This window comes from Cynocephalus volans, chromosome 2 (assembly GCF_027409185.1).
Source record: "Cynocephalus volans isolate mCynVol1 chromosome 2, mCynVol1.pri, whole genome shotgun sequence".
In the NCBI taxonomy this organism is placed as follows: domain Eukaryota; kingdom Metazoa; phylum Chordata; class Mammalia; order Dermoptera; family Cynocephalidae; genus Cynocephalus; species Cynocephalus volans.
The window spans coordinates 10,454,116-10,477,930 of NC_084461.1; the positions used below are offsets into that span (position 1 = coordinate 10,454,116).

General features: G+C 39.9%; 1 protein-coding gene across 1 annotated transcript in view; it reads right to left on the bottom strand.

Annotated features, from left to right (window-relative positions):
• CTNND2 (catenin delta 2) overlaps positions 1-23,815 on the bottom strand; it is a 934,064-nt gene that overhangs the window by 263,537 nt on the left and 646,712 nt on the right. The window contains exon 10 of the mRNA XM_063085434.1: positions 305-437. Within this exon, the coding sequence (XP_062941504.1) occupies positions 305-437 (133 nt within the window). The remainder of the gene's footprint in view (positions 1-304; positions 438-23,815) is intronic.

A 23,815-nucleotide genomic window follows, 5' to 3' on the forward strand; every position in this document is an offset into this window, starting at 1 on the left:
AAAGATGACTCCCAGAGATAAAACTGAAGAGAGAAAGGCAAACCCCACCCGAAGTATGGCATTTGACAATCCAGACTCTGTTGATACCAGCATTCCCCAGTATTCAAATACAAAAAAAGAAAAAAGTATGCACAGACATGCCAATTAATTAGATGAAAAGTGCTGTTTCAGTCTGAAGTACAGATTGAAATTTTAAAAATATACCTGGAGTTGTTCTACTTCTTTCCCCTTTCAACATCACTCTAAAAAACCTGAGTGCTTATCAATCTGACACCATTCATTTGGAAATCCAAATAGCACTTACCTCAGCTTTTATCTTATTGTCTCCAAAGCAGAGGTGCTGTAAGTAGGCTGCCGCGTTCGACTGGACGGAAGGGAACTGATGCTGCAACATCTGGATCACTTCAGGCAGTTCTGGGTCTCTCCATCCAAATTCTCTGAACAAAAGGAAGGCCGGAGAAAAGCAGACATCAGTCCTATTGCACTGTTGACATACAGTTAACTCGCTTGTGAAGTGTACTTAAGAGCTTACAAGGGAATATCTCACAAACGACTCTTCTGGTTTGCTTATGCACGGACCCATTTCAAAGAGGATTTTGAAAAGATTTCCTTGAGTAAATAGTTTTTAAGTGTATACATGTGTATATATAGATCAATACACATATTAATTATATAGGATACACATACAAATAATGTTAAATGCATCAGTTCAAGTTCCACGTTTATGAAGATTATGAAAAAATAACTTAAAATGGCAAATGATTTAATGTACATATTTTTCATTTGGGCTTGAATGAATAATTTATAAAGGTCATATTTATTCCAGTATATTATTTCATCAGTCTGATTCAGCTTCAGCATTTAGCTAAATTATCAGAAAAGAGAAAATATCACTAAATGGGTCCAACCCAATACGTTGTGACAGCAGGTGATATTGATGTCATTACTATTACTGCTGTTGTTGCTGATATTTTCACAATCCCTTCTTTTAAAGTAGACAGTTTCCCTTACTGAGTCTTTGGTGATAAAAGCATAGCAACAAGAAGACTTTATAAAAGGAAATTATTTAACGAGCTAGGTTTATTTACACAATGTTAATAAATTTTATTCATTGTACATTCTTTTCCTGTATTCTTCTTTTTACATCTGAGCTACTCCAAAAATCTGGTTGTCTATTTAATCTTAAGAAATATGCTCTACAATATTTAAGTCCATTCTAAAGCAGAAGGTTGATTGTAAAATACCATTATGCAAATGAATATTATTTTATGAAATCCCTCAGCTCAACCAGTTAGACCATGGTGTTAACAGAATCAACTGTACAGATTCTATTCCTGCAGCAGGGAGCCAATTTCTAACAGAGAAATAAAAAAGTGATCTCTAAGACCACAAATAAAAACTTGACCCCACAAGCTACAAAAAGGTACTATTTATTTGAAGGACAGGCTGGAAGAGAAATGAGAAGGCTTTGCAGCAACCACCCTCTACTTGTGAAACAACCCAGAAGCAGCCATCCTACTGATGACAGGTCAGTGCTGTCATCTGGGAAGGGGAATCATGAAAAATGGGATAGAGAAGGAACAGACAAAGGTTAAAAGTTTTCTTGTAGATTCTAACCTCGTCTCTTTATCTTTCCTTTATCACAACTGGTAGAGGTTGTCAAGCAAATCTTGAAACATGTTGGTGCTACCTTTATAGTAATTGAAGACAACATGAAATAGGATCCATTTTCATGTGGCTTGGTTTTATTGGAAAGATAAAGCCTTTCATTTACTGTGCATTAAGTATTTAATAAACTTACATACAATCTTAGGAAGATACATACACATTCAAAAAGATATATAGTACAACAATACATTTGCTAAGAAATATACCTAAGTGATTGCCGATACTGGACAAACTTGGCTATGTGATTGCAGTAGAAAACAATTATAGATTTAAAAATGTGAAGCTTGTTTTTCTTTTAATTTCCTTTTGTTGCATGATTCTAAACCACCTCTGCAACACAGAGAGCACACTCCTTCTTATAGTAGTAGTCCTCTAGAATTATATTCTTCATACAAAGGAAATCAAAATCTACAGAATACCTGTAAATTAAAGTGAGAAGTGCTATGTAAAGATAGTGGATGGCTGAGGTGAATTCAGGTAAGCTCATGCTTTGGGGAAGTGATTAGTAAAGAATTCATTTTGGTCTGTTTTATCAACCAGAGGGTAATCATTCCATTAGGCAATGGTTTAAATGGTACATATGAAGAACATCTTTTAAATAAGAGCTCTAAGGGACACATCTTAGGTACTCTGCATATTTGCACCTACACACACACACACACACACACACACACACACACACACACACACACACACACACACACACACACACACACACACCCCAAACTCAGATGGGACAGATGCACATTACAAAGAATCATGTGTCCAGGAAGGATCCAGGTTCCTCACTCATAAGTCAAAAGACCGTTTCCAGTTCCCCACCCCCACCCCCAAGAAACCTTTGGAATCCAAAATGTCCCTCCATGCCCCTTCTCCCCCACCAGACCTATTTCCTCACCTTTCATTCCCTGGACCACGCCAGCCACCTCTCACCCAAGTCATCTAAACATGCAAACACACAAACTTGATTTGCCACTTTACTGCTTCAAACCCTTCTGTGGCTCCCACTGTCCTAGGGAGAGAGACCAGGACATCCCCATGGCCTTTGAGGCCTTTCCGACCCGCCCACTCCTGCCTCACCGTCTCCCCTGCCCTCTGTGCTGGCCGCACTGGCAAGTGGGTAGCCATTGCTCCATCCTGCTGCTAATTTTGTGTCCAGAACTCCTGGCCCAGTGGCCTCTCACTCAAACTCGGGGCCTCGGGCTCTTTGTGACTTCCTCAGGGAAACCCTCTCCAATGCCCACCCAGGAAGTGATGAGCTGGTAATGACACAGTTGTGCTGTGCACCTGCACTGATGACCATCTCTCTCTCCACTTGGGTAAGTTCCATGAGACCAGAGCTACAACTCTTTGGGTCCTCTTTGTTACCTGGCACATACACCACTCCATGGTACATAATGGACACCCCATAAATGTGTTTTGAAAGGATGAAGGAATGAATGAAGAAAGGGTCTGGGCAGGGAGGATGTTTCCACAGTTCCACTGGTGACTCCAGGAAAAGCAAGGGGCATTGCTCTCGCTAATCAGTCGGTCTTAGCTCACCCCAACATACACATGTGCGCTCATACACACATACAGAGTCACGCTGCCCACCTGAGCAGCCTTCTCTGTGCATCAGTGAGATCTTACAACTCTACGGCTTAATCACTCCAGGGGCTTCCCACTGCACTTGGAAAAAATATCCCATTCCTCAGCCTTGCTTGTGGGGCCCTGCACCTGTGACTCCTGCCTGTTTCTGACTCACACCAACCTCCCTGGCCTGCTTCCTCCCTCTTGAAACAGCACTCCTGTCCTGGTCTGTGTATGGTGCTCCCTCGTCCTTACTAGGTCTCAGCTCCAACTTCTTGGAGGTGACCTCCCTGAAGCTTCCAGCCAAAGAAGCCCTACCCCCTCACATCATCTCTACCCTATGGCCCTATTTTATCTACAATGCAATTACCTGGAACTCTCTTCTACTGTTTTTATTATTAGTTATCACTTGTCACTCCCCTGCCCATCGACACCACCAACAAGCTCCATAGGGGCTAGGATTTTCCCCACAGCATAGAGCAATGCCTGGATCTTGTGTGGTGCAACGAAGACCTGCGAGGACAATGGGAACAAATGGGACATTTGTGGGGGTGGGGGTTGTCTGCAGCAGAGTGAAAAGGGGTGTGAGGGTTAATTCTAGGTTGTCTGCTTGATTAGATGAAGGAATGCCGAGAAACCTGATAAAGCTATCTTTTCAGGTGTGTCCGTGAGGGTGTTTCCAGAAAAGATCAGCATGTGAGCCTGGGTGGACTGGGCGGGAAAGACCCGACCTCAACATGAGCATGAACCATCCAATCACTGGGGGCCTGGAGAGAACAAAAACAGAGAAAAAAGGTGAATCTCTCTCCAGCCTCTGGAGCTGGGATACACTCTGCTGTCCTGATCGTGGACATGAGAGTCAGAGACTCTCCAGCTTTTGGGTTCCAGGACTTACACCAACAGCACTATCGGCTTCCCTGCTTTGACGTCTTCGGACTTGGACTGAACCATGCTACTGGCACCCAGTTTGCAGACGACTTTTCGTGGACTTCTCTTTACAATCGCGAGAGCTAATTCCCCTAACACATCCCCTCTCATAGGTTTATAACATATCCTATCCACTCTGTCTCTCTAGAGAACCCTGACTAATGCAGGGGAGGAGGGAGAAAAAGTAGAGACCACAAAGATCACAAAGTGGGATAAGAAGGAAGACAAGGTAAGTTGGTGTGCAGAATGACTTAACTGCCCCCAGCTTTAACCAGCTTTCCAGGAACTGGCTTGGAGTACATTGTCTCCAGGCAATTTACTATAGTTTATTCTAACTGGCATTCCCCAGGGCTCAGCCAACACTGCATTTACTCTCTAAAAGAACACTAATGGTTTCGAATGCTCTCTTCAGTTTCACAAAATACATGCTAAAGGAGCGTCGTCCAGCAGAAAGTTGGGGGGATAATTCATATCCAAGTCTCTTTGGCGAGAACAGTTTTATTTCACTTAGATGAGATTCTGTTTGGATTTTTTTGCTGAGCATGGAGATATGCCACAGGGAAAGAGCTGGAAGGATGGAGAAAATAACCTGTCTGACCCATTTTGGCCAGAACTCGGTCTACGGTATGGTGTTCACCTAAGGTCTTAATCAATCCTTAAAGACAAAAGTAGCTTGCAAGACAAAACAGTTCTGCAAAGGACAGATACCAGCATGGGCACAGGTGTGCAGGTGTGGAGTCACAGGAGAGACTGAGTTATTTGGGAAAGAGGACCCTTTCTGCTGCGGAGAGGCTGTGAATGGGGGTGGGTAGACGGAAGAGAGTGGCCAGGGAAGCGGGGGTACTTGGAGATGGGGCTGGAAAGCAAGTTTGGGATGAGATCATAAAGAACTTTCATTCAATACAAAAGATCCAGATCTGGTCTCTGGACGGTATTGTGAAAAATAAATCCAAGGAAATTTAGACTCATTTAGACATATAGACCAGGCATATAGAATGCACAGAATAATATTCCTAAGTAATATCAGGAGCAGACACTAGACGGCAGTAGCCAAGGTCATACACTAACTCTTTGATCCTTAACTAACCTTGTGTAGTTTATTTTCATCTTACGGAGGAGGAAACTTAGACTTAGTGATATCAAAGAACTTCAGTGGTGGAGCTGAAATAAAACTCTGGCTGTCTGCTTTCAGATCCATAAACTTAACCATATAACTGTGTTGCCAGCTGTAAATATTCTTTTGAAATAATGTCTAAAACAGTGACTTTTTAAGAAAATGTCTAGAACAGTGTCCCCTGGAAGAAATCCGGCAATGCCTGAGGACATTTTTGTTTGTCAGAGCTGGAAGGTACTGCCAGCATCCAGTGGGTAGAGCCCAGGGATGCTGCTACACATCACGCAATGCACAGGACAGTCCCCACAGCAAAGAATCTCCCATCCCAAAATGTCATGAGAGCCAGGGTTGAGAAACCCTGGTCTAAATGCATACTGTACTTGATAATTTTTGTTAAGCAAGCACGTTACAAATCTACCCTCCTTGATTACTTCAGTAGAATGAGCACAGAACTGCGCATCAGAATAACTGGCAAAGAGTTCAGAACGTGAACATCTGCTTTGTCCTTTTTATTCCAAAAATACAAGGTCTCTGTGCGCCTTGGTTTCTATGGATCAAATATAGAGAATAATACCACCGATTTCATGGGACTTCTTTTTAAATGACAACATAAAATAATGTATATGAAAATTCTTGGTAAACTATCGAGTTAGATATATTCTAGTAATTGCTACTCTAAGACTGCTATGAGGGAATTATTTTTCTTTTAAAATTTAAATAGCAAATTTTACATTTATTTTTTAAAAATAATTACATTTAATTTTTTAAGAACCTCATAAACCCTTTACTGATGTATATTCATTTGGACACTATACTTATTTGAAGAAATATAAGTGTAAAGAGACACAGCTTTACCTTGTACTAACATGCAATTTTCAAACACTTTTGAAACAATTTCCTTTCCCCCTGCTTGGAGTCTGAGGCAGTGCTGCAGTGGGCAAAGCTCTTTAGATGTAGCTGGATTCAGTCCAGATCCTGCTCCACCATTAACTCTCTCTGCAGCCTTGGGCTCGTGTTAATCTTATTTGCTGCTGAAGCTCCACTGGCTAGCATGGGAGCTGTCCACTGAGACATTCATTCAGTCCACCTACCACATTGAGAGAATTATTCCAACCTTGGATTATTGTTGGGATGATTAGAAATAATATATATGAACCCCTTAGAGCAGTGGCTGGCACCTAGTGTGGACCTTCAAGAAATGTCTGGTATTACAGACGTATAACTAGATGAAGAAGAGAAGAATAAGAAATAAGAACCATCTCCAGTTTCTATGGAAGCTAAGCTCATAACTCTCCTGCGTTACTGGGCTTCACGTTAAAAACATTAATGGAACTGGTGAATATGCAAATCTAACCTTTTCTACCTTAAAGCATGTCACATAGCCTGAAAATATTGTGACTCACTTCTCACTCTTACATGGACTATCTGAGTTGTTTAAAGTCAGAACGCTCAGCACAGAGTTAAATAGCAAACAGTTTAAAACTCCCTATTACGTTATGCTGACACCAAAACCAAAGAATCAATGCACTGTCACAGCATTTCCTCAGGTTTCCCCATGGTCAAGAGCCCTCGGACACTTAGAGTCTTCAGGAATTCAAAATTTGATTTTCAGCAAACCTTTACCTCAGGGGGACATTGCCCACTTTGATTGCAAACTAAATAATTCCCACTGGGGGCAAGGCTGTATGGACATTATTTAATGTATGAAAATCTCAGTCATTTGTAAACTTTTGAACTCTAACTAAAAATTTTCAAGACTGCATTGACTTTTTTATGTCCAGAGCCATGAGGTAGGCTGTTTTGGTTTTTATTTGAGCTCGTTGATGGAGTTGAGAGGGGTATAGGGGTGGTGGTCAGAAGAAAGTTTGATAGGAAGATTTTTAAAAAATAGTTAAATAGAGATATTTTAATTCTTGTTGACCAAAGAGAACTTATCTAGTGATAAACATATGAAAGCATTACTGTCATAGTCTTCATTCCTACAGTCTGTAACAAAAAATAAATGGCCACCCTGTACAGTTAATCACATTAAAAAAAAAAAAAAACTTCATTCAGGTCAAGATGGCAGGGTAGATGGTTCCTAGCATCACTCTCCCCCACAAATCTACGAATTTTCAAATATTAAAAAGCAACAACAGAAGGCCTGAGGTCTGCACTGGAACAGGCAGGAGCTGAGTGCTACGGGGCAGGACCCAAGCCCAGGCCAGTGCCTGCCACTCAGAGAGGCCTGAGAGCTACTGGGCGCACATGCCCTGAGTCAGCCATGGTAGAGAAGGCAGGCACTGTGGTACCTCCAGCCCATGTTGGTCCCTGCTGCTTAGAAAGGCCTGAGAGCTGCCGAGCCCACATGCCCCGAGTCAGCTGCACTGGAAAAGGCAGGTGCTTTGGGGCCCCCAGCCTAGGCCAATGCCTGCCACCGAGAGAGGTCTGAGAGCTGCCAGGCCCACACACCCCAAGTCAGCAGTGCCGGAAGAGGCAGGCACCATGGAACCCCAGTCCAGGCTAGTCCCCACTGCCCAGAGAGGCCCGAGAGCTGCTGGGTCCTCATGCCCCAAGTTTGCCACACCAGAAGAAGCAGGTAATGTGGGACCCCCAGCCCAGTCCAGTCCCTGCTGTGCAGAGAGGCCTGAGAGCCACCAGGCTCACATGCCCTGAGTCAGCTGCACCAGAACAGGTGGGCACTGTGGGACCCCCAGCCCAGGTCATTCTCTGCTGCCTGGAGAGGGCTGAGAGCCACAGAATCCACATGCCCCAAGCCAGCCGAGCCAGGACTGACAGGCAATGTAGGACCCCCAGCCCAGGCTAGTTCCCACTGCCTGGAATTGGCAGTCCCTTCAGGATCCAGGCCAGACACCAGGGAGGAATGAGTGGACGGTGATACCCCATGCCACAATGATGAAACACCAAAGGAGAGACACCAGAAATGTGAAAAATCTAGATAGTACATTACCACCAAAGGAAAATAATAACTCTCAAGCTCTAGATCCTATAGAACAGGATGTCCTTGAAATGACTGACAAGGAATTTAGAGCAACAATTCTAAGGAAACTAAATGAGATACAAGAAAACTCAGTTAGACAGCACAATGGAATGAGAAAAAATATACAGGATCTGAAAAAAGAAATGTACAAATAAATCAATGCCCTGATAAAGACTGTAGAAGAGCTTGTGGAGCTGAAGGATTCATCCAACAAAATAAAAAACACAACAGAGAGTCTAACTAGCATGCTAGAACAAACAGAAGAGAGAATTTCTGACCTTGAAGACAGGCTGTTTGAATTAACACAGGCAGACCAGAAAAAAAAAGAATTTAAAAAATTGAAGAAAATCTAAGAGAGATAACAGAAAACCTTAAGTGCTCAAATATCTGAATCATGGGTATTCCAGAAGGGGAGGAAAAAGCAAATGGCATTGAAAAGATACTCAATGAGATAATAGCAGCAAACTTCCCAGGTATAGGGAAAATCACAGATCTTCAGATTCAGGAGGCACAAAGATCCCCAAACATAATCAACCCAAAAAGGTCTTCTCCAAGACATGTTATAGTCAAACTGGCAAAACTCAAGGACAAAGAGAGAATCTTAAAAGCTGCAAAAGAGAAGCATCAATAACCTATAAGGGATCCCCAATCAGACTATCATCAGACTTTTCATCAGAAACCCTAAAAGCCAGAAAATAATGGGACAATATATTCCAAGTACTAAAGGATGAAAATTGCCTGCCAAGAATACTTTACCCAGCAAGGCTATCCTTCCAAAATGAAGAACAAATAGTATATTTCTCAGACAAACAAAAACTGCAGGAGTTCACTACCACACAACCAGCCTTACAAGAAATTCTCAAGGAAGTACTGGGTTTGATACCTGAAAAACAACCATCACTGCCATGAATACTCAAGAAAGAACAAAACCTACCAGTAAAACAAAAATACTAACAATAAAGAAAAAAATAGTTTATCTACCACCCCAAGAAACCAACAGATACAGAAGACAAACAGAAAATCAGAAAGAAAGGAACAAAGGATACTAAGTATCCTAACAAAAATCAATAATAAGAGCAAATGAACACCTTTCAGTAATAACTCTAAATGTAAAGGGATTAAATTCCCCACTCAAAAGACACAGACAGACTGACTGGATTAAAAAGATGGACCCAACAATATACTGCCTTCAAGAGATTCACCTCACCTGTAGACACACATAGACTACGAGTGAAAGGATGGAAAAATATATACCATGCAAATAGAAATGAAAAACGAGCTGGAGTAGCTATTCTTATATCAGATAAAATAGACTTTAAACCAAAAACCATAAAAAGAGATAAAGAAGGCCACTATATAATGACAAAAGGATCTATCCATCAAGAAAACATAACAATCATAAATATATATGCACCCAATGTCAGAGCAGCCAGATTTATAAAGCAAACACTATTAGACCTAAAGAAAGAAATAGACACTAACACTGTAATAGTGGGGGACATGAACACCCCACTCTCAACACTGGACAGATCATCTAGGCAAAAAATCAACAGAGAAACACAAGATCTAAACAACACTTTAGATAAATTGGACTTGGCAGTTATCTACAGAACATTCCATCCAACAACCTCAGAATATTCATTCTTCTCATCAGCACATGGAACATTCTCCAGGATAGATCACATATTAGGTCACAAATCAAGTCTCAACAAATTCAAAAAAATTGGAATTATTCCATGTATTTTTTCCAATCACAACAGATTAAAATTAGAAATCAATAACAAATGAAACTCTGGAAACTATACAAGCACATGGAAATTAAACAACAGTCTACTTAATCATGCATGGATTCAAGAAGAAATTAAAAAGGAAATCAAAAACATTCTTGAAACTAATGAAAATAATGACACATCATACCAAAACCTGTGGGATACTGCAAAAGCAGTACTAAGGGGGAAATTTATCGCATTAAATGCTTACTTCAGGAGAATGGAAAGATGGCAAATAAACAACACTTCACCTTAAGGATCTAGAAAAACAAGAACAATCCAAACCCAAAGTTAGTAGATGGAAAGAAATAATTAAGATCAGAGCAGAACTAAATGAAATAGAAACCTGAAAAATGATACAAAAGATCAATTAAACAAAAAGTTCGTTATTTGAAAAGATAAATAAAATTGACAAACCTTTATCAAGGCTAACTAAGAAAAGAAGAGAGTAGCACCAACTAACAAAAATTAGAAATGAAGAAAGTGATATTACAACTGATACCTCAGAAATACAAGTAATCATTAGAGACAACTACAACTATATGTTAACAAATTTGAAAATCTGGAGGAAATGAATAAATTTCTGAACACATACAAACTATCAAAACTGAACCAAGAAGATATAGAAAATCTGAACAGATCAATAACAGTAAAAGAGATTTAAGCTGTTATCAGAAGGCTCCCAACAAAGAAAAGCCCAGGACTTGACAGGTTCACTGCAGAGTTCTACCAAACCTTCAAAGAGGAACTGATACCAATTCTCTACAAACTATTCCAAAAGATTGAAACAGAGGCCATTCTCCCAAACTCATCCTATGAGGGAAACATCACCTTGATACCAAAACCAGATGAAGACACATCAAAAATAGAAAACTACAGGCCAATAACCTTGATGAATATAGATGCAAAAATACTCAATAAAATACTAGCTAACAGAATACAGCAGCACATACACAAAATTATCCACCACGATCAAGTGGGATTCATCCCAGGGATGCAAGGTTGATTCAACATATGCAAATCAATAAGTGTGATATACCACATCAATAAAAGCAAAGACAAAAATGATATGATCATCTCTATAGATGCTGAAAAAGCATTTGACAAAATTCAACATTCTTTCATGATAAAGACTCTCTACAAGTTAGGTATAGATGAAAAGTATCTCAACACAACTAGAGCCATACATGATAAGCCCACTGCCAATATCATCCTGAATGGGGAAAAGCTGAAAGCTTTTCCCTTAAGAACAGGAACTAGACACAGATGCCCACTCTCACCACTCCTATTCAAAATAGTGTTGGAAGTACTAGGCAGAGCAATCAGAGAAAAGAAGGAAATAAAGGGCATCCAGATTGGAAAAGATGAAGTCAAACTGTCCCTGTTACATGCGGATGATAGGATCCTATACACTGATCAGCCTAAAGCCTCTATAAAAATCTCTTAGAGTTGATAAATGATTTCAGCAAAGTTGCAGGATACAAAATCAACACACAAAAATCAGTAGCATTTATGTACTTCAACAGTGAATATGCAGAAAAAGAAATCAAGAAAGCTAGCTCATTTACAAAAGCCACAAAAAAAAAAATAAAATACTTAGTAATAAAGTTAACCAAGGATGTGAAAAATCTCTATGAGGAGAACTACAAACCACTATTGAGAGAAATTAAAGAGGACACAAGAAGATGGAAAGATATCCCATGGTCTTGGACTGGGAGAATTAACATTGTGAAAATGTTCATATTACCCAAAGTGATCTACAGATTCAATGCAATCCCCATCAAAATTCCAATGACATTTTTCTCAGAAATGGAAAAAACAATCCAGACATTTAAATGGAATAATAAAAGACCACACGTAGCCAAAGCAATCCTGAGCAAAAAAATAAAGCTAGAGGCATAACACTACCTGACTTTAAACTATATTACAAAGCTATAATAACCAAAACACCACAGTACTGGTATAAAAACAGACACATGGATCAATGGAATAGAATAGAGAATCCAGAAATCAACCCACACACCTACAGCCATCTGATCTTTGACAAAGGCATCAAGTCTACACACTGAGGAAGAGATAGCCTCTTCAGCAAATGGTGCGGGGAAAACTGGATATTCATATGTAGGAGAATGAAACTAGACCCGTACCTCTCACCATATACTAATATCAACTCAGAATGGATGAAAGAATTAAATATACATCCTGAAACAATATAACTCATTAAAGAAAAGAGGAGAAAAACTTCAGGAAGTAGGAGTGGGTACAGACTTCATGAATAGGATCCCCAAAACACAGACAACTAAAGGAAAAATAAACAAATGGGATTATATCAAACTAAAAAGCTTATGCGCAGCTAAAGAAACAATGAACAGAGTGAAAAGACAACCAGCAGAGTGGGAGAAAATATTTGCAAAATATACGTCTGACAAAGGATTAATTTCCAGAATTACAAGGAACTCAAACAACTTTATAGCCAAAAAACCCCCAACCCAATTAAAAAATGGGCAAAAGAGCTGAATAGGCATTTCTCAAAGGAAGATATACAAATGTCCAATAGACACATAAAAAAATGCTCAACATTACTCAGCATCTGGGAAATGCAAATCAAGATCACTTTGAGATACCATCTCGCTCCAATCAGGATGGCTAATATCCAAAAGACTGAGAATGATAAATGCTGGCGAGGTTGTGGAGAAAAAGAACTCTCATACATTATTGGTGGGACTGCAAAATGGTGCATGCAGCCTTTTGGAAAATGGTATGGAGGTTCCTCAAACAATTACAGATAGATCTACCATATGACCCAGCTATTCCACTGCTGGAAATATACCCAGAGGAATGGAAATCATCATGCCAAAGGGATAGCTGTACTCTAATGTTTATTGCCGCTCTATTTACAATAGCCAAGAGCTGGAACCAGCCCAAATGTCCATCATCAGATGAGTGGATAAGGAAACTGTGGTACATCTACACAATGGAATACTACTCTGCTATAAAGAAGAATGAAATACTACCATTCGCAACGACATGGATGGACTTAAAGAAAATTATATTAAGTGAAACAAGTCAGGCACAGAAAGAGAAATACCACATGTTCTCACTTATTTGTGGGAGCTTAAAAATAAATAAATAAACACACAAACAAATAAAGGGTGGGGGAGAGGAAGAAGACACAACAACCACAACAATTCTTTGAACATGTTAAGAAGACAAGTGAACAGATATGATGTAGGGGGGAGGGGAGGGAGGAAGGGCAGAAGAGGAATGGGTAAAGGGTCACAAAAATCAACTACAATGTATATTGAGAAGTTAAAATAAAAAAAATAAAAAAAAATTAACAGTGAGATAAAAAACTTCAATTTTATTTAAACAGTAGCACTAGAATTATGATTACCTAGAAAGAAAACTCAGTTGTTACATAAGTTTTAGAAGGAAATAACTTTCTCCAAACTTTACACGTTGAGAAAAACGTAACTCCCGAACTGCATCATAAGCATTAATTCCCTCGACCATGACTTCTGGACCAGGTTCATGATGGAGCAGCCTTGGGGCTGCGTGGAGATGTGCCCGGCTTGTGGGGGCCCAGACAGGGCTCTGGGACCACCCCACCAGCAGCTCTTGCCTCCTGTCAGATGACCCTCTTCTCACCTGCAGTTTATGTTGTTAATTATACCCACCCCTGCTCACAAAAGATTGAGGCAACTCACACAGATGAAACACATATGATCGTATGATAGAACAGAAATGAAAAACCAAGTACACAAGAGGGAGAGTTCAAATGTTATAAATGTGAGGGTCAGCACACTTGCTAAATTTGCTTCAGATTCAATCATTTCCTTACAAGTGGCAGGCAACAGGAGAGAGATTAATAGAGGACAGACGGGACAGTTCCTGGTAAGTGAAAGGAGAGAATCCCCATTGGGAAATCAGGAGGGAATGACCTCCAACACTAAGTACCTACCGCAGTATTTGTGATAGGTCTCTGGGTAGGATGCCATGGGAGGCAGGATCGTGACCCCCAACACTGTAAAGGTCCTGATGCCTGGAATCTGTGAATGTTGTCTTACATGGCAAAATGGACTTTGCAGATGTGATGAAACTAAGGATTTGAGATGGGAGATTATCCTTGGTTATCCAATGGGCACTAAATGCCATCACAAGCATCCTTATAAGAGGGAGGCAGAGGGAGACTTGATGAAGAAGGCACTAGAACTGTGAAGTACGATGCTATGCCACTGTCTCTGAGGATGGAGGAAGGGGCCGTGAGCCAAGGAACACAACGACGCAGCTCTAGAACCTGGAAAAGGCAAGAAGACAGATTCTCCCCTAGAACCTCTAGAGGGACAGTGGCACTACTGACATGTTGATTGTGACACAGTGAACCTCATTTTGGACTTCTGGCCTCCAGGACTATACGAGAATAAATGTGTGCTGTTTTAAGCCATTGACTTTGTGTTAATTTGTTATAGCTATCGCAGGAAAATAATGCAGAGCCCATCTGAGTGTTACAAGGGGCACCACCTCCACATCCGATTCTGAGAGTTCTCCGTGTGACTTCCGATTATTTGGTAGATTACTCTATTGATTTACTCTGCCCTCCTGACCACCTCTTGTTTATCTATTTGGAACTGCAGCTCCCCTGACCTCCAGCTTATTTCAGTAAAGCCCAGCAGCCTTCTCTTCCTGCCCTGTTCCCGCAGGCTGCCTGGCTACCTGTTTTGTCTTAGGTTTCAGCCATAAAACTACTCACTCCTCTAACCCACGTTTACTGCATGGCCACTGTGTGTCTAGCCAGCAGAGAGACAGTATTGAACAGAGCAAAGGTTCCAGTCCTCAGGGAACCTACTTTCAAATGGTAACTTGTAATTAATTATTAAAAGAGTAAAGTACATTATTTGTCAGAAAGTGATGTGTGTAGTGTGTTGAATAGTGTTCCCCCCAAATTTTTGTCCACCTGGAATCTGAGACTGTGACCTTATTTAGAAATAGGGTCTCTGTAGATGTAGTTAAGGTAAGGATCAAATGAAATTATACTGGATTAGGGTAGCCCTTAAGTCCAAAAGAGTGTCCTTGTAAGAGACAGAAAAGGGCACAGAAAGACATAGAGAGAAGCAGGAGATGTGAGGATGGAGGCAGAAACTGGACTGATGCACCCACCAGCCAAGAGACGCTGAGGATTCCTGGCAACACCAGATGCAGAGAGAGACGGGAACAGATTCTCCCTCAGAGACTCTGTAAGGAACCAATTCTGCCGACACCTTGAGTTCCAACATCAGACATCCAGGATGTGAGAGATGACTTTTCTGCTGTTTTAAGCCACCCAGTGTGCGGTACTGTGTTACGGCCACGGGAAACTCATACAGGTGTGATGGAAAAATAAAACAGAGCGGAGATAAGGAACACCAGAGTCTGTGTGTGGGGTGGGTGGAGGAGGGTTATTACAAACAGAGGTCTGGGAAGACTTCTCTGAGATTGTGACTCTAGAGCAGGCCTGAAGGTGGTGCCGGGTGGAAGGAACGTTCCAGAAAGGGAAAACGGTGAGTGACGACACCCTGAGGCAGGAGTGTGCCTGGCATGGCAGACAAGAGGTGAGAAGGCCAGTGTGTGGAGCGCAGTGGTCCCCGGGCTGTGCTGGGAGAGGCAGCCGGGCCCAGATCAATACAGGATACGGAGCCAGTAGCCACCTCAGGCCTTGGGCTGCTGCTGCAAGAGATACAGAAGCCATTGGAATGTTGTGATCTGATTTCGCATTTTTAAAGGATCACTTTGACGGTGGTATGCATCCATTAAAATTCCGAAACCGCAGGCCTAAAGCTGTGCGTGTCTTGTGTATGCATTATACCAGGACAAAGCTGAGTTGACAAAAGGGATCCCTGTAGCTGCAGTGGTGAGAATAGACCCGGGAGCAGGATAGGACAGGGAGCAGCGGGGGACGATGTTGGCTCAGCCCGCGTGGGAGCAGAGGGCACTGAGAAGCAGGGATGCTTTGAAGGCAGAGCCCACAGGACTTCCTGCTGGAGTGCAGATCAAGTGTGGGAAAAGAAAAAAGACCCTGTGAGAAGCCCGCTCCGAGAAGCCCTCTCTATACCTCTCCTCCCGCCCACGTAACTGGTAGCCCCTGGGACCCCATCTCTCAGGCCCAACCTTGAGCCAGTGGGGCAGGTTGCTCAGGCCAGGCTACCCTTTTGGGGACTGACTGGCTTCTATTATCTCAGAATACGGAGGAACTATTTCAACTAGCAAGTTTTGTGCTGACTGCTGAAATGAAGAGAGGGAAATATTAAAAAATAAGAAAATTGGTTATTTCTGAACTATTATAGGTACTTATTACCTTAAATTAATCTTAGCCAGGCAATGGGCTTCTTCTGTGAATTCAATTTATTATAAGTTGAGGGGGGAAAATAATGTAAAATAATCATCCCAAATTTATGCCATCATTTATCATTTTTAATCACGTGTAGTAAATATCAATGAATTTCTGCTTCTGTTGAAGACCTAAATATTCTAAAAGATCATTATATTAGAAAGGATATTATCAATTATGTCATAATACCTATGTAGTGTCTATAAAATAGTCTATTCATTATACAACTAGACTTTTTCAATAAAAATATGCTCTATAATGAAAAATTAACTTCATATATACAAGAAGTTAGTTGGCCTGGAAACTCTAACAGGATCTGTTTGAAGATAATAGCCCCAAAGAATAAAACCACAAATTAGTACCCCATAAACTTTACCTTGCAAACCATAATGACTTTATGGAAAATGTTTCTATTCTATGACTATGTACCCATTTTAAAATTAACAGCCCATGGTGCTTCTTAGAAAATCACCTGGACCTGTGGCTCTCAAGTGGGAACTAGAGGGAGAGAATTTGATGCCCAAGATACTTGGATCAGGAGTGCACGATTCAAGCACAAAACTATTGATCAAAGCTATTGATCACATCAATAGTTTTTACTCTGATGGTAGGAGATCAGGATTTTGCCTCAGATTTCATTAAGAATTTGTCTGAGGGCTGAGCCCCTGGCACACTCGGGAGAGTGCGGCGCTGGGAGCGCAGCGACGCTTCCGTCGCGGGTTCACATCCTATATGGGAATGGCTGGTCTGCTCACTGGCTGAGTGCCGGTCACGAAAATGACAAAAAAAAAGGAACTTGTCTGAGAAAAAGCCACAAAGGCCTTGGTCATCCTCAAGATATTTTATTATACATATACATATATACATATATATGTGTGTGTGTATGTGCATTGTGTGCATGTGTGCATGTGTATGTGTATACACACTACATAGTAGGGGACTTCAAAAAGTTAGTGGAAAAATAGAATTGAAAGTTAATATGAATCTTTCCATGAACATTTTGAAGTACCCTAATAAATAATATGCACATATTATTGTGTGTATATATACGTGTACATGTGTATTATAAACAATTGTGCATGTGTGTACATATATACACACATGTTATATATACATATGTAATATATATCTTAAAGAGAATTTAAGTAATTCAATAGATATATACTGTGCATAAATCATAGAATGAAGCGTACTTTCTTAGAGGTAACCATATCATTTGACAATTCTTAGTAAAAAAACAAATATGGTGCATTTGATGAATTTGTTTATGAAAACTTCTGAACTTCTAGTACAAGCCACAATGATGTAGATAAATGCATTCCAATGACAAGATCACCATCTCTTAAGATTCCACGCTAGGTTCCATATTGCTGGAAGTGAGAACCTGTCTTGTGGCACCTGTCACGGTGTCTGCAATGTAAACCATGAATGCTTACTAAGGAGCTGACTGTTTACCAGAGTCCAGTCTTGGCTATAACATTATTTAACAATATCCATTGTCGATTTCAGTCCTGAAAATGTTTGCAGCATGTTTCACATATAAAATTAAGCTTCACCTTACTTTAGTTCTCCTAAGAATGCAAACTCGATTTATTTCAATATTGAGCAGAGATACTCCTTTAAAGAAAATCTTAATAGAATTTAACAAAATTTGATCTAAAAAATGTATCAGGTGAGAAAGGTGTGTTAATATAGTCTTTACAAGAAGGTAATACACTGTATGAAAGTAGCTCTCATACATTGTTTCCTTCCCAGAGTACTGAGAGAACTTTTTTATGATAAGTACTGAATCTTGACTTCAGACTGTTTACACTTCAGTGGAGAAGACAGACTGTAAATAGGCAATGACCACACACTGAGGCAAGAGACATTATTCAAAAATCACTGTAGCTGCCTTCGAAGCCTGTCTAGTTAACCTTTTTCATTTTGGACAGTGCAGGATTCAAATAAATTTAAGGGATGGCAGAAATAATTATTACTAACATTGATAAATAATTTTATCATCATGAATACTCAGAATAATGGCTTATAAATTCCAGGAGTTCTAACATGTTTTTTTACTTGACTTTATTTACACGTTAGAACTGATGGGGAACTTAGTCAGTATTTCCCATGCTTATCGTGTAGATTGGGAAACTCAGGTCAGACTTAACCAAGGTCACAGATAAGTTAGTGCATGGAACCTGGTGGCCAATTGTCAAGATTTGAAGCTTATTCAAAGTTACATTTAGCCAAAATAATTCATTCATCGCTGTGCTCTTCACCGTTCTCAGCTTCTAGTTCAAACATTGGTTCTTGCATAGTGGACAATAAAGTGGAACTAGAATTATCTAACAGAAAAAACATGTTAACCAAGAAGGAAAGAGGTACTTATCCATATTGCTTTATGAATTAACTTCCTGATGGACACAGCATCTTGTGGTCTAAGAGGGCGGTATTCAGGAAAAGTGAACTTCAAAAACAAGTGGCTCACCATGTGAATTCCATCCAGCCAAGGCCACCAGGATCACACCTATGGTTGAACAAAGTTGGGCTTATTGCTCATATCACCAAGAGGGAACCCACAGCATGGGGAACTGTGGGATGTCTCAGTGAAATGATATGAGAATAGATTTATAGGATCTGGCTTGTGTGAGGTGCTTTGGGGCAGATTCAAGGGAGCAGGGCAGGGCTTTGTTCTGGACTGGGTGCCCTGAGGATGTGGGGGGAAATCCTGTGACTGGGTGCCTTTAGGAATCTTATCTAAAAGGAGGGAAGAACAGAGGCATGTTCAACCTGTGACTGGCAAAGAAACAGCAGTTGCTCATATTAGCCAGGCTGATGTGAATTTTGTGGCCATTTTTGTGGCTTGGATGACACTCATGTTTTGTCTCTGTTCAAAGATGATTATGGAGGGTCTTGATTTTGTCATGATCTATCACGGACACAGTGGCCTTGCCGGTGGTTGGTGATCTGTGGAAGTGTTTATGTTCAGCAGGAGAACACCAAGCCCTCGCGGTGGGTGCTCCCCAGCTCATGACTGCCTGGATAACACTTGTCTAACCTATCGACTGGAAATGGGGCTGCCCAGTGAGAAGATCTGGGGACACTGAAAGGCAAGGGAAGATGCCAGAGAGAAACTTCCCATTCTGACTCTCAATGCCTTTGCAGAAATATCATTCTGGGGGTTAAAATCATGTTTTTAGGCTCTGTCAACAAGATAGCAAGACGATGAGCTAAAATAAAAGAGAGAGAAAGGAAAAGAAAATCAACCAGTTGTTTTGTATCTAACTCTTTTTTTGTATCACTGTATTTTGAAATCTTGTAGACAGCAAGTCTGACACTTCAATACAGCTCCTGAAGAATTACTTCAAGGAATACTTTGGTTTAACTTGAACTACATCAGGAATGGGAGAAAAGCTTTTGAGTGTTGTTATTTAGCTGGAGAATATAAGAACAAAGAAACAAAAAACACAATCATTAGGTTTGTACTTACTAGTGCCCATGTCCAAAAACAACCAAAACACACCCATCTAACTGTATTGTTTCACTTTGGCCTTAAAGGAATCCTAAAGAAGACATGAATACTTAGGCACACTCTTAAAACGAGAAAAGAACAACCACAGTTTCCAAGTGGCCATTCAAAATTATTTCTCATTACTAGATGTTAAATGCAAAAGAACTCCACAGGCACTTTCTTTGATTATATTTCACAGTACTTTTGCTCTAAAACTATTAGCTGAACTCCATTTCCAGTGTCTGGATTTTTCTAAATATAAAATGTAAAAGATATTCTCACCCTTCAGTTTAATTAAAATAATCAACAATGGATATTTATTAGTAGTCCTTGCAGACCATGGGTGAAAGGGGTGTGGAAGGGCCAACTGTATACCATTATCCTGGATGGTTCCATATCTGTGTCACTGAAGACATTAGCAAGCTTCTTTTCAAAGTGCAATAAAATAAAAAAATTCAATTCAAGATAATGGTGTCCAATTACCTTTAATTTCTACCCATTGTTAGAGTCTTAGAAAGGGCTTTTATTACATCAGTGTCTGCCTAAGTCTTGGTACAACTGTTGTAATTCATTTGGAAATTAATTGAAAGTTTGCAATGAGTTTAAAGATATTTTCTCTTCTTGTTGCTTTAGAACTTTATAATTTAAAATGGGGTCAAAAGGTGAACAGGGCAGATGGAAGAGGTTTGACTACAGGAAAAAGAGTGAGTGGCAGATAAATATAGTTTTATTTATGCAAATAATAAAAGCATACGTTATTTCTATTATCTTTTTCACTAATTAAGAATGATGGATTCTTCACTAAGCACCTTTTTAGTCAATAGAATAGCACTGTTTTAAATGCTACTTTCAAAGCAGCATATTGAAGCCACTAGGGAAAAGAATTTGGATCTTTAAGAATAATGATTTAATATTTAATTGTTGTACAAATTCATTTTTAAAAAATCAAATATTTTTTCTTGGTGAGAAATGACTGAACACAGTAAGTCTTCAGAACATTCCAGCTGCTCGACTTTATAGAATTTAAAAGATTCCTGAACTTTATCGGTTCATAGGGTCTTAGGTGTTTCACAGTGTCTCAGGTGTTTCAAGGTGCCCCTGGGCCAAAAGAAATTCCTGACAGCTCCATTTATTAAGTTGTTGGGTCCAAACAACTTAAGAATTATGTACGTCCTAACCAGTTAGTGCACAACCTCTTAAACCTTACAATCAGCCAATGCCATGTGCCTTTCCTCTCCTATATTGATTTGCACATAGTACTTGCTTTTTATCGCAGACACCTGCAAGAATCCAGGTTTGCAAAGTTATGGCATCTTCAAAAGGAATGTGGCACAATTGGAATTTGAAACTGAAGTGATGGAGCTCATGCCTCCTTTGGCATCCTACAGACATTCTTGCATTTCCCCTGAAAATGTAAAATAACCTCAGGGCCCCTCTGCGTTTGCTGTCTCCCTGGGGCACCTTGGTGCACAGTTTGGGAATAGCAGTAAATGAAGGAGCCTTCCAATAGCTATGACCTTAATAAAAAACTTCAGTATCATAAACAATTATTGGGGGAAGGGCAGATCATCTGTATATAAATAGGAAGTTTGTCTATAAAGTTTATATTTAGAATTTCAATTAAATGACTCAGTAGATAAGTCAAGTGAACATAAACACTTGCCACTTGGAAAGACTGATTCTCATTTACTTATCTGTAACAATTTTCTTTTGTAAATGTTTTGAAATGTATCATTTTACGACTTTGAAAGACCTAAATCACACCATTCCTTAACAGTTATTTAAATATTTAAAAGATGCTTACAATAAAATTTTGGGAAAATACCAACATATAAAATTGCCTTCTCTTTTTTGATCTTATCAAGAGTATAGCACAATGGGATCAGGCAATGCTCAGGACAAAAATACCACCCTAGGGTCAGTGGCATGACTGAAAATGCTCCTTCTATTGTATTCGGCATGCTCTTCACTGTATTAAATTGCTCTTGACGTCTTCAATCTTGTATTTGATCTGAAGGGACCTCCTTCACACCTACTTCTTGCCCTTTCTCCAGGGCCTTTGTTGGGCTGCCATAAACTTAGATTGAAGAATGAGAAATCATGCAAGGGACATGAGAGACAATCAGTGACCATGATTTACAAATACAATAGGCCACCTAGATGTCTATTTCCATAAAGAAGTATAATATTTGTTGATGCAATAAATAAACCTTCCAGATAAAATACACTTTGCTAATTTATATTATTCTACTAACCTTAGTGTTCTCCTATTTTAAGTCTCTCAAAAGGGATTCGCTAAATCAGTCAACACCTGCTGGTTGGATTTAAAACAGACATGAGGGTACTTCAAAAAGTTTGGGAAATAAACAGAACTACAAGATAACATGAATCTTTCCGTGAACTTTTTGAAATGCCTTCGTGTTTTCCTCAAACAGGGTCTGACATGGAACATTTATCTTTCTGTACCCTCATTATATTCATTTATTTATTTTTATTTACTTGGTGCAATATATTATCTTCTCCCAAAACTATTTAGTATTTTCTACTAAAATCCACGACAGTGACCAGAAAAATGCTTTACATTTCATGGATATTCAGAAATAATGACTGTCCAACCCAGTAAACTAAAACCTTTTTTTTTTTTCTTTTTTTTTGGCAGCTGTCTGGTAAGGGGAGCTGAACTCTTGACCTGGGTGTTACAAGGCTGCACTCTAGCCAACCGAGCTAACCAGCCAGCCCCCTGAATTTTTAAGTTATATAAATCACCCCAATTTTAATACACTTAGCTTAGCAAAGGGATAAACTTTAGCAGTCGCTCAATAAATGTTAGCAATCAATTCACTTCTCTTCCCAGCAACTCTGTGGGTTAGGTTCTATGATTATTTCTGCTTTATAGGCAAAGAACCTGAGCTTCCAAGAGCTTAAGTGACTTGCCCAACATTGGTAAAAGGAGACCCCTGAGTCACTCAGGTTTCACTGAATCCACCTGCTGCTTGATGCCAGAAGCAGAGCCTACCCCATCCTGGCTGTGGTTCTCAGGGATGATAATTTGTCTGGGCACAAAGGAGTAATTTAATCCTAGGTAGAGGAAAAGACTATTCCTATGCTGCACAATAGAACTGGGCATATTCAAGTTTTCCAGTGCCCTTTAGGGACTATTTTGACTCCATTTGAATAAGTATCAGTGTTGCAGGCTGTGCTCAGAGACAAGACCTCAAAGAAGGCTCTTCTTCCATTAGGTCAGAAGAAATACACATTTCCTAGAGTCATGAGAACACTCAGATTTGTTCTACGTCAGTGTATGTAAAAATTACAAAGCAGAAGACTCAGTCTAGAATTTTTTTTTTTTTAACTTCAAGAAGTGTGAAATCTATAAAACATTTCCCTGAGTTAGGAGAAGCAGGTATCACTTTCATTTGAAGATTTGAAAATACTCATGATAGGCTAAAATATTATGCACCTTTTGATAGTCCAGAACATAAATTGTAAGATGCACTACATTAAGTCAAAACACTGTCAATTCAGCCATATACCTTTATTTCTCTGAGTAATACCGAGGGGTCTGGGTTGTTGTTATTTAAAATTTGTATTCTGAGTGACGCCAGAGCTAAAAGTTTAGGGATGCACTTTAACACACCTTCCCTTCCTCCCCTAATATATATGTGTCTTCCATGAGTTTTTTCTAAATATTCCTTGACCTGTTTATGTTTCAAGTCTTTACAATATTTGAGACTTTAAGTTCACTGCCTACTGTGTGATCTAATACTTCCTTTGTGGTTAAACAGTAGAAGGGAAAGAGGTTTGAATTAACAACACAAGGGAAAAAACACAAAACTAAATCTTACTTCATGAAAAATATCAGTGCATCCCAATTGCAGCGAGGATATGTCAACTCTGGGCTCCTTTCTGCAACAATTGGGCCTCCAGC